This window comes from Peromyscus leucopus, chromosome 7 (assembly GCF_004664715.2).
Source record: "Peromyscus leucopus breed LL Stock chromosome 7, UCI_PerLeu_2.1, whole genome shotgun sequence".
Lineage (NCBI taxonomy): Eukaryota > Metazoa > Chordata > Mammalia > Rodentia > Cricetidae > Peromyscus > Peromyscus leucopus.
Window position 1 is genome coordinate 98620918 of NC_051069.1, and position 11588 is coordinate 98632505.

The 11588-nt window shown below is 54.5% G+C and overlaps 1 protein-coding gene across 4 annotated transcripts in view; it reads left to right on the plus strand.

Moving 5' to 3' along the window:
• LOC114705179 (SREBF chaperone) overlaps window positions 1-11492 on the plus strand; it is a 72308-nt gene extending 60816 nt beyond the window's left edge. For all 4 annotated transcript variants that reach the window (XM_037207959.1, XM_028886874.1, XM_037207961.1 and 1 more), the window contains 16 exons: window positions 227-353; window positions 2132-2244; window positions 3930-4024; window positions 4573-4671; window positions 4825-5043; window positions 5687-6063; window positions 6425-6613; window positions 6698-6899; window positions 6973-7088; window positions 7240-7753; window positions 7833-7918; window positions 10060-10142; window positions 10243-10415; window positions 10577-10657; window positions 10799-11005; window positions 11084-11492. In XM_037207959.1, coding sequence (XP_037063854.1) covers window positions 227-353; window positions 2132-2244; window positions 3930-4024; window positions 4573-4671; window positions 4825-5043; window positions 5687-6063; window positions 6425-6613; window positions 6698-6899; window positions 6973-7088; window positions 7240-7753; window positions 7833-7918; window positions 10060-10142; window positions 10243-10415; window positions 10577-10657; window positions 10799-11005; window positions 11084-11329 — 2927 coding nt within the window. In that variant the 3' untranslated portion in view covers window positions 11330-11492. The remainder of the gene's footprint in view (window positions 1-226; window positions 354-2131; window positions 2245-3929; window positions 4025-4572; window positions 4672-4824; window positions 5044-5686; window positions 6064-6424; window positions 6614-6697; window positions 6900-6972; window positions 7089-7239; window positions 7754-7832; window positions 7919-10059; window positions 10143-10242; window positions 10416-10576; window positions 10658-10798; window positions 11006-11083) is intronic.
• The last annotated feature ends 96 nt before the right edge of the window (window positions 11493-11588 follow it).

Here is an 11588-nt window from a genome sequence, read left to right on the forward strand (position 1 = left end):
GGTGGTCTCTAAAACCAGGGCTTCATTCCCCCAGAGATTCTCAGGGGCTTCTGAGGCAGACTGTGGGTCAGAGCTCCCAAAAGGTATGCTGTGTTCATGAGACCAGAGGCGTCCACACTTGTCCTTTCCTTCCTCGATTGTCGGCATAGTCGGCTCCCAGGAGCTCAGTCAGGGAGGGCCCCGGCTGGGGGAGGTGCTGCCCTGATGCGCCCTCTCTGCTCTGCAGGCAAGATCGACATGGTCAAGTCCAAGTGGGGACTCGCCCTGGCGGCTGTGGTCACAGTGCTTAGCTCCCTGCTCATGTCTGTGGGGCTCTGCACCCTCTTCGGCCTGACACCCACACTCAATGGCGGGTAGGTCTCACAGGGCCAGAGTGAGTCATCAGGCCCTTGCACACCTGGGCCTGATGGTGACCACTGGTGACCGTTGGACTAGATGTTTGTTGTTACCCCATGTCTTTGCCTTATTATTTTTGACATTGAAGAGGTATACTTTCTTTTTAAGCATATGTGTATGTATATGGCATATATGTGTGTGTGTATATAGAAAACGTGGTTATATGCATGCATATGTATATATATACACATACATTATGTTTTATGTATAGAATATTTGTGTTTGTATGTATATGGTATCTGTGTATACATAGATGTTGGTGTTTAGATTTTAAATCCATATGCACATTGCTTTTATTTATTTTTTGGTTTTGTTTGTTTGTTTATTTGTTTCTGAGACAAGGTTTTTCTGTATAACAATCCTGGCTGTCCTGGAACTTGCTCTGTAGACCAGGCTGGCCTTGAACTCACAGAGATCCACCTGCCTCTGCCTCCCAAGTTTTTAGATTTACTTTTATTGTTTTTAATATGTTGGGGGATAGAAAAATGTGCACATGAGTATGGGTGCCCACAGAGGCCAGAAGAGGGCATCAGAGCTGGAGTTATGGGGGTTGTGAGTTGCTGGATGTGAGTGCTGGGAACTGAGCTCATTAAGCAAGGGCAGGAAGCACTCTTCACTGCTGAGCCATCTCCCAGCCCCTCACACCGCTTTCTAATGGCTTGTGTCCAGGGAGTGTGTGAGGTACAGAAGCGTAGGTGTCTTCTTCACTATTGAAAGAGGACTGGCAATGTGGCTCTGTAGGGAAGGCACTTCCCACCAAGCCTGATTACCTGAGCTCAGTCTCTAGAATCCTCATTCTAGAAGGAGAGAATGTGTGTGCATTCTTGCATGCACACATACATGTGTAAATGAACATCATGAAAGAGTTTCCTTTTAAAGATTGAAATGCCCACAGTAAGTGTCAGTTCCTGTTGGCAGTGGATGGGGACGTCTTGTTTGCCGCCTCCATCACTGACGTTACTTTCCCTCCTTCCTCTGAAAATCTTAGTCCAGAGCCTTCCCTGCCTTTGTCCTTAGGCTCTGGTCTCTGTGGCTGGCCTGCCTGCTTACCAGCCCACTGACTGGCCTGGCCCTGACCTTGGCTTCTCAGGCCACTTTCTCCCCTGTGCTAGATATCAGAGCCAAGGCCTAGGACACTAGTTAGCAGCAGCTGGCGGTACAGAAAAGCTACTTTGTGTCTCTCATGTTCGGCTCCTTGTCCTGGACTGCCTGCTTCCTTCTCTGAGCCACTTTCAGAACTTCACGTGGGTGGGTGAGGCTCAGCCAGATGCCCTGTGGGAGCGTTCCTCTTCCCCGGACAGCATCTCAGCAAAGCTTAGGGGTGAGACCAGGTTATCCCTCCCGTTTAGTTCAGTGTCTTGGCCTGGAGTAGCCAGTGTAGGGTCCTAGAAACGGTCATTCCATCAGCCACTGGAGTCCAGTGTAGGAGGGGTTAAGAAAGCTGTGTCTGGCAGTGGGGCAGGGGCGTTCCCAGGGGGCCTCTCCCAGCCCCCGTCTCCACTGGGTAGAGAGAGGAGACAGGGATGGTAACTGGCTCCTTGGCAAAGCCTTGGAACCTGCCTCAGAGCTAAAGGCTGTGTTGACGGAAGCCCTGCTGGATGTGGAGGTACATTGGGGCCTCCGCCCTGCGCTGCAGGGGCCACTTGGCGGCCTCTGCTACAGGCTGGAAGCCCCACAGCCTTGCAGGGCTCAAGTCTGGTAAGAGCCAACCCCTTCCTGTCCCCTCTGTCCCCAGTGAGATCTTCCCATACCTGGTGGTGGTTATTGGGCTAGAGAATGTGCTGGTGCTCACCAAGTCAGTGGTGTCGACCCCAGTGGACCTGGAGGTGAAGCTTCGGATCGCACAAGGTAACGCTGGGTGGTGGGCTGGTCTCTGTGTACACCCAGGGAGAGAAGGAGCTCTCCAAGCCTGCCGTTCAGGGCTGTGCTGATGGCTCAGCACAGCGCTTGCTGCCCAGGTGTGAGGCCCCGAGTTCAACCCCCTGTAGGTGTAACAGTCTCATTAAATAAGAAACACAGAGCCAAATGCAGAGTTAAAGCCCAAGAGGTCAGAGCAGTAGCTGAGCGCTGAGACTAAAGAACCTTTCTTACCCTTCGCTGCCGCTGCTGTCCTTCCCCTCAGAAAGAGACCTACTTCCTGTCTTTTTATTGACTTTCTGTTCTGCTTTCTCATTGGTTGTAAACCCAACCACATGACCTCCTCGTCACTGCCTATCTATACAGACCTTCAGGTCTTCTATGGTTGGTATTGAGATTAAAGGTGTTGTGTCTCCATGCTGGCTGTATCCTTGAACACACAGAGATCTGTCTGTCATGTGATCTGGATTAAAGGTGTGCGCCACCACTGCCCGGCTTCTGCTATGGCTTGCTATTAGCTCTGACCCCCAGGCAACTCTATTAACATACAAATAAAATCACATTTCAGTACAAATAAAATATCACCATAACCCCTAGACCCATGTGAAAAGCCGGGACAAAGTGGTACACAATTGTAATCCCAGCACTGGAGAGACAGAGAGTGGATCCTCAGAGCTCGCTGGCCAGCCAGCTAACCTCTTCAGTGAGTCTTGGGCCAGTGAGACTCTGTCTCAAAATACAAAGTAGATAGCTCCTGCAGAACAATACCTGGTGTGCTCTGACCTCTACACATGCTTGTATACATATGCATCACACAACCCTACTAAAAAAACCTGCCCTGCTTTGGCCTTCAGCCTAGTATGTAACTGGCCAGCCTGTTAGTGTTCCTTATGTGTCCCAAGGAACCATCTAGTCCTTACAGTGTACTTGGTCCTGGCCTATGTGTCAGTAAGAAAGCCGTCCAGCCAGTAGCAGCCTCCCCACCCATCCCCCGACAGAGTCTCACTGTGTAGCCTTGGCTGGCCTGGAACTTGCTATGTAGACCAGGCTGGCCTCACAGAGATCCTCCTGCCCCTGCCTCTTGAGTGCTGGGATTAAAGGTGTGTGCCACCAAGCCCTGCTAAGAGGAGGTCAATCTCAAGGCACTTTATCCTGGGCCCATTCTGTGAGGAACACAGAACTGGCTGTGCGTTCATTCCGCCACCTCTGATGGACTTGTGTGCCTTGTCCCATCCTGTGCTGGGTGTGGGGTTGTAAAGAGATGAGGCAGAGTCTCTCGTAAATGCAGAGACTTGTTCCTAAGAAGCTATAGTAGCGTGACCCTGGGGACAGCATGAGGCAGAGCCAGTTACGTCCTCCATTGCTCTGGCCTGTGCCTGGATGGTCAGGAGTGGATGTGGTTACAGTGGGTGGCGCTGGCCTTTCTTCCTGGGTTTTCTCACCTCATCACCCTGGCTGTCCTTTGTTCTGATGGCCAGAGCATTCTGCTGCACTCCACCCTTCCTCTGTAGCAACTATGTGATGGTAGTGACTCCTAGAGTCTGGCCACTGAGTGGAGTGACGTCCAGAGGCTGGACCCCTCTTCATGCTTGGGTCCTTCTGAGGACTGCAAGGTCAGGTACAGACTTTAAAGCAGGTAGGTCCTCACTGATGCTTGCTCGGCTTTTTCCCTGCAGGCTTAAGCAGTGAGAGCTGGTCCATCATGAAAAACATGGCAACTGAATTGGGCATCATCCTTATTGGCTACTTCACCCTTGTGCCTGCCATCCAGGTAAGGCCCTAGGGCTTTACCTCTTGTCAGCCAGCTGTGTGTGTCTGTGTGTCTGTGTCTGTGTGTGTGTCTGTGTCTGTGTGTGTGTCTGTGTCTGTGTGTCTGTGTGTCTCAAACAAGGGCAGGACAAGAAAACCTAACTCTGAGCAAGTTCTGCCCCTTAGCTAGGCCTAGGATGCAAATCACTTCTTTGCCATGTTAGGGTAGAATTCACCTCTGATTTCAGTGGTAACTGGACAGAAAGGCACGTGAACAGGCCAAGGCCTGTGGAGAAGGGCTTTTAGGGAGCATGCTAGTGGGCTTAGAGTTTTCTGGGTGGGATCAGGCCCTTATGCCTTTCTCAAGGGACTGGAATTTTCTAGAACAGCACCGGCTCAGTCCACTGTGGAGAAAGGCAGCAGCTCCGTGCTGCCCCCTAGTGAGCGGCTAGCCTGCCCGCCTAGTCTCCAGACTTGCTGAAGAATATTTTCCTTTGTCTTTGCTAATCCTGAGGGATCTGCTCTCTGCAGCCATGTAGCCACAGTGGCTCTTGTGTGTTGTCATTCCAGGAGTTCTGCCTCTTTGCTGTTGTGGGCCTGGTGTCTGACTTCTTCCTCCAGATGCTGTTCTTCACCACTGTCCTGTCAATCGACATTCGGCGGATGGAGGTAAGAGCGGCTGAGTGGGCGGGGCCTACCCACTCTTACTTGGTGGCTGCTCTCGTGAGACGGCTTCTGAGCGAGAGTGTGGCCCCAGGCAGAGGCAGCTCTGATGCAGGCAGCCTCTGAACAGCTTGGGGCCTGATCACTGTCCCTCGACAGCTAGCAGACCTGAACAAGCGCCTGCCCCCCGAATCCTGCCTGCCCTCAGCCAAGCCCGTGGGGAGGCCAGCACGCTATGAGAGACAGCTAGCTGTACGGCCGGCCACACCACACACCATCACACTGCAGCCATCTTCCTTCCGAAACCTGCGGCTCCCCAAAAGACTGCGAGTCATCTACTTCCTGGCCCGTACTCGCCTGGCACAGCGTCTCATCATGGTACCCATCACCCCTGCGCTGTCTTGCAGAGGACAGCATTCAGATCCCAGGGTGGCCAGTAATGCCTGACCTGTCGGTTGAGGAAGTAGCTCCAGGATAGGGAGGAGCTGCCTCCGCAGAGGGACCCGGGACGGGGATCCTGGGGATCCTCTAGGATGAAGCCACTTTGCATGGTCAATGTTTTCCCGGATTGTGGTTTTTAATCAGCCCCCATGAAGCATGCAAGCCCCAGAGAATCGTGGAATGTGCTGGTTGCCAGGAGGGGGGTTAACACTGAGGCCCTCTGGAAGGTTTTCAGTCGGTCAAGCAGCTGGTCCCTCTGTCCATGCTGACCTGGGAATGGCGTCAGCTTTCTGGGCCCAGCTCAGGAGAGGAGGGGAAGTTCTGACAAACTAAAGCGGTTCCAGTGATTGCGAGCCTTGAAAACCTAATCCTTAGCCATGGAAAGGGAGCCAGGCCCCTATGGCAGTTGTCAGCAGATGGTAGAGAGAGGACTTGGGGGGGGGGTGTAAAGAACACACGGATTGGGGGCCACGTCCTGCCTGCACATCTAGGTCCTTCCAGTGTGAGGGCCAAGATTGCTTGGGGCCTGGGCTGCCCGATGCCTACAGGACCCTCCTGAGCACTTGACATCCCACTGCAGGCTGGCACCGTTGTTTGGATTGGCATCCTGGTATACACAGACCCGGCAGGGCTGCGCACCTACCTCGCTGCCCAGGTGACAGAACAGAGCCCACTGGGTGAGGGTTCCCTGGGCCCCATGCCTGTGCCTAGTGGAGTCCTGCCTGCCAGCCACCCGGACCCTGCCTTCTCCATCTTCCCACCTGATGCTCCTAAAGTGCCAGAGAACCAGACACTGCCAGGTGAGCTGCCTGAGCATGCCGTTCCAGCAGAGGGTGTCCATGACAGCCGAGCCCCAGAGGTAACTTGGGGGCCTGAGGATGAGGAGCTGTGGAGGAAATTGTCCTTCCGCCACTGGCCCACACTCTTCAACTACTACAACATCACACTGGCCAAGAGGTGAGTGGAGCTCTGCCGCTGTCAGCCTCCCCTTGGTATCCGCTCACCATCCCCAGAGCATCTCCTCCACTAGGTGAGAGAAAACTAGTCTCAGTTCTGCACTGGATTTGAAATAGTTGGAAACAATTCATGGGACAGGGATGCAGGAACTGGTGGCGCTCCCACAGACACCTGGGAGGTGTCCCTGAGTCCTTCTTCCTTGGCAGAATGAAGCCCATTGATGGTTGTTAGGGTGCTAGTGTTGGAAAATAGCAAGATTGGGGTGCCAGAGCTGGTTTTGGGAGGGGGCTACGGGCCGTGAGAAGACCACGTCAGGAGGGCAGCATCCCTTCTGAGGCCGGCCATCACTGCCTGCTCATAGGTACATCAGCCTGCTGCCTGTCATACCTGTCACGCTGCGCCTGAATCCACGGGAGGCGCTGGAGGGGCGGCACCCTCAGGACGGACGCAGTGCCTGGGCCCCACCCGAGTCTCTGCCTGCAGACCTCTGGGAGGCCGGACCCAAGGGGCCAGGAGGAACACAGGCCCATGGCGACGTTACCCTGTACAAGTAAGGCCCCAGCGAGGCAAGAAGAGGGTCAGCGCGGAGCCAGTGTTGGGCGCAGCCTGCTCACACTTGTGCTGTCCCGCGCAGGGTGGCCGCGCTGGGCCTGGCGGCGGGCATGGTCCTCGTGCTGCTGTTGCTCTGCCTCTACCGGGTGCTCTGCCCGCGGAACTACGGGCAGCCCGGGGGTGGCCCCGGCAGGCGGAGGCGCGGAGAGCTGCCCTGCGACGACTACGGCTACGCGCCGCCCGAGACGGAGATCGTGCCGCTGGTGCTGCGCGGGCACCTCATGGTGAGTGGGCGGCTTCCGCGGACGGCAGACCTCACGCGGCCTTGGCCCGTGCCAACACAGCCCCCTCCCGCAGGACATCGAGTGTCTGGCTAGCGACGGGATGCTGCTAGTGAGCTGCTGCCTGGCAGGCCAAGTCTGCGTGTGGGACGCACAGACCGGGGACTGCCTCATGCGCATCCCGCGCCCAGGGTAAGCGCAGGTTGGCCCTGCCCCTCGCTTGCCCAGGGTAAGCGCAGGTTGGCCCTGCCCCTTGCTTGCCCAGGGGAAGCGCAGGTTGGCCCTGCCCCTTGCTTGCTCTCGCTGCTCTCCGCTCATTCTTGCGGCCCCTCAACCTGGGCAGGCCACGCCGGGACAGCTGCGGAGGCGGAGCTTTTGAAGCTCAGGAGAACTGGGAAAAGCTGTCGGATGGCGGCAAAACTAGCCCCGAGGAGCCTGGGGACAGCCCTCCGCTGCGACACCGCCCCCGAGGGCCTCCACCGCCTTCCCTCTTCGGGGACCAGCCAGACCTCACCTGCTTAATCGACACCAACTTCTCGGTGCAGCTGCCCCCAGAGCCCGCTCAGCCCGAGCCTCGGCACCGGGCGGGCTGTGGCCGCTCTAGGGACTCTGGCTATGACTTCAGCCGCCTGGTGCAGCGTGTGTACCAGGAGGAGGGCCTGGCTGCGGTGCGCATGCCGGCCCTGCGTCCACCCTCTCCCGGATCCCCGCTGCCCCAGGCTTCTCAGGAAGAGGGGACTGCACCCGAGAAGAGCTCCCCTCCTCTAGCCTGGGCCCCCAGCACAGCCGGCTCTATCTGGAGCTTGGAGCTGCAAGGCAACCTCATCGTGGTTGGGCGGAGCAGCGGCCGGCTGGAGGTGAGCCGAGGGCTGCTCGCATCCAGCTGGGGGGGGGGTTTCCCGCAAGAGTGGGTGCTCACAGCCTCTGTGCTTGCAGGTGTGGGACGCCATTGAAGGGGTGCTCTGCTGCAGCAACGAGGAGGTCTCCTCAGGCATCACAGCCCTTGTCTTCCTGGACAGAAGGTCAGAGTCCTTCACTTGCTGTGGGATTTGACCTTTTCCCACTCAGTCTCTAGCACCTGCCAGTGGGGGCTGGTTCAGGTGGTGACCACTTAAAAGAAGTGAAGTGGGGCTGGAGAGATGGCTCAGAGGTTAAGAGCACCATCTGCTCTTCCAGAGGACCTGAGTTCAAGTCCCAGCAACTACATGGTGCCCTCTTCTGGCATGCACATAGGCATAACAAAATAAATCTTAAAAAAGTGAAGTGTTTGCGGCAGGGCCAGGCAGAAGGTAAGCTCCCAGAGAGTCCACTGGGGTTTCTTTCTGCCCTTCCAAGTCTCTTACTGGATTGTGACCACCGACGCCTCTGGATATTTCACACTTTCACTGTTTGCAGAATGTTTTTTGTATTTGAAACACGGCCTTATTTGGGTATTTTGTTTTGAAAAAGGTATTTTGCCTACATATATGTGTCTGTGCACTACATGTGTGTCTGGTGCCAGGTCTTGGAACTGTACCTAGACTGTTGTGAGCTGCCATGTGGGTATTAGGAATCAAACCCAGGTTCTCTGGAAGAGCAGCCAGTGTCCTTTACCTCGGAGGCATCTCTCCAAAGCTCTCATTTGGGTACACGTAAGCTGCATGGAAACTCACTATACAGCCCAGACTGACCTTAAAGCAGTCCTCATGCCTCAGCCTTTCAAGGGTTAGAGTTACATGTATGTACCTCACCTGGCCTCAGAGCATCTTTGTTCAAAGTCTGCCTTGGCTTCCTGTTGTCTGCTCCTCTCTTTCTGTGCTGCTGGCCCTCACACCATCTTGGACTTGTGCATATCAACTCTGGGTTGGAGGAGGGGTGTCCTAGTTCTGGAGCTTTGACCCTCAACTGAGTTTACAAGCTCAGTTACCTGCCTGCTCCACGTTAGCTCTTTCAAGGGTTCCTGGCTATTAGTGATTTCACCATCCAAGCTAGAGCAGGAGCGCGCGCACGTGTGTGTGTGTGTGTGTGTGTGTGTGTGTGTGGCGCGGCGGTTGGGGGGTAGGGGTGGTGTCAGGGGAACTCTGGTCTTCTCCATTTTGACTACTGCCATCTCTTCCTGCCATCACTGGGACGTGCACAGGCATTTATTTCATGTTATTTGCAGTCTGGCTGACCTTATTAGGTCCCTCATGCTTATTGGAAATCCTTCCTCTGCTTGTTCTCTTCAACTTTTGGAAGAGCTCACATCTCTGACCTTCAAAGTTCTTCATGACCATGCTCTCTCCTCACTCCCTTCCTGTACATCATGGATTCCAGATGAGCCTTTTTTGATGATCATGGGCACAAGTTGTAATATTCACTGCCTTTTGCTGGAACAAGATTTCAGAGCCTTCCTGACTTGTGATTGTACAAGCCTTTGGCAAAAAGACCTGCAGCCCATGCCTAAGAATTCTTGAGAGCACGAAAATCGTCTTGTGGTTAAAGGAAACTCAAAGTTGACTTATGTCGTGGCTATTGCAGCCCCGTATCGGGGCTCCATGGTACATGTTCCCCGGGGGTCCTTTCCTCCTTCCTCAGAATTGACCCAATTCTCCTGACCTTAAACTCCAGGCTGCAGGAGGTCAGAAGAAGGCATCAGATCCCCTGGAACTGAAGTTCCAGATGGTCATGAGTTGCCATGTAGGTGCTAGGAACTGAACCTGGGTCCTCTGTAAGAGCAGATGTTCTTAAAGTGCTGAGTCATCTCTCCAGCCTATTTTTGTATTGATTTGCAGATGCATATGACACTTAAGAGGTACCACATTATACATATTAACTCATTTAACCTACACAACCACTTTGAGGTGGGGGCTGTTACAATCTCCATTTTACAAAAAGATAAGGCTTAAAGAGGCTGAGTAGTAACAGCCACCCTCCAGCTCTAACATTTTTTGTTTGTTTTTGTTTTTAAAGACAAGGTTTCTCTGTGTAGTTTTGGAGCCTGTCCTGGAACTCCCTCTGTAGACCAGGTGGCCTCGAACTCACAGAGGTCCACCTGGCTCTGCCTCCCGAGTGCTGGGATTAAAGGTGTGCGCCACCACCACCACCACCACCACCTGGCCTAACATTGTGTTTTTTTTTTTTTTTTTTAATGGCACTTTGTGTATTCCTTATGGTCGTAGTCTTTCCTGTCTTCCTCTTCTAGGATTGTAGCTGCTCGGCTTAATGGTTCCCTTGATTTCTTTTCCTTGGAGACGCACACTTCCCTCAGCCCCCTGCAGTTCAGAGGTCAGTGGCCTAGGAGCAGCAGGCATCACGCATGGTGGTGAGGGTGTCTGCAAGATGAGACGCCTTTTCAGAACCCGCTCATTGCGCCCCTTCTCCTTAGGGACCCCAGGGCGAGGCAGTTCTCCTTCCTCATCTGTGTACAGCAGCAGCAGCAGCAGCACAGTGGCCTGTCATCTGACCCACACAGTACCCTGTGCACACCAAAAACCCATCACAGCCCTGAGAGCTGCTGCCGGGCGCCTGGTGACAGGGAGCCAAGACCATACTCTAAGAGTGTGTATTGTTTATCTCTGGGCACTGGTGAGCTGGAAAGGGGTGGGGAGCAGAAGGAGTTGAGCTGGAGGAGTCCTAGAGGAATGATGGAAGGCCTTTCCTAGCTAAAACATGTAACTTGGAAGGTCCCAGCGACCAGAGCCTACTCATCCCTGTCCTAGGTCTTCCGACTGGAGGATTCGTGTTGCCTTTTTACCCTGCAGGGCCACTCGGGGGCAATCACAACTGTGTACATTGATCAGGTGAGGACCTGTTGTGGGGCTGTGGGGGTGAGATGCACCAACTCAGTCCGGCCCTTGGAAGCAGGAATGGGGTGGGGACGACACCCTTGTTGACAAAGGCACTCAACCCATGATCCAGTTCCCTTGGGCTTCTTTCCCCAGACCATGGTACTGGCCAGTGGAGGACAAGATGGAGCCATCTGCCTGTGGGATGTACTAACAGGTAGCCGGGTCAGCCATACATTTGCTCACCGTGGAGATGTCACCTCCCTCACCTGTACCACCTCCTGTGTCATTAGTAGTGGCTTGGATGACCTTATCAATATCTGGGACCGCAGCACAGGCATCAAGCTTTACTCCATCCAGCAGGTAAGCAGGTCGAGTATAGGCTTGTTGGTGTTTGGGGGATGAACGCACACTGAAGCCCTCCTCTGGCCTTGCCTCCAGGACCTGGGCTGTGGTGCAAGCTTAGGTGTCATCTCAGATAACCTTCTGGTGACCGGCGGCCAGGGCTGCGTCTCCTTTTGGGACCTAAACTACGGGGACCTGTTACAGACAGTCTACTTGGGCAAGAACAGTGAGGCCCAGCCTGCCCGGCAGATTCTGGTGCTGGACAACGCTGCCATTGTCTGCAACTTTGGCAGTGAGCTCAGCCTAGTGTATGTGCCCTCTGTGCTGGAGAAACTGGACTGAGGGCAGGCCGGCTACGCAACCCCTTGCCCCCACCCAAAGTGGGGCACTGGGGGCAGCAACTCTTTGGACCTAGACTGGAGGCGAGAGCTAGGCATCTTCTCTGCAGCTGACCCAACTGTTGTCTCCTGACTGTAATATTAAACTTTTTTAAAAACCACATTGACCAGGGGCCTGAGCTGCTTGTTTCAATCTACTCTACTCCTAGACCCTTCTCACAGAGGTTCAAGAAATGTGATGGCTGGGCAGTGGTGGCGCACAC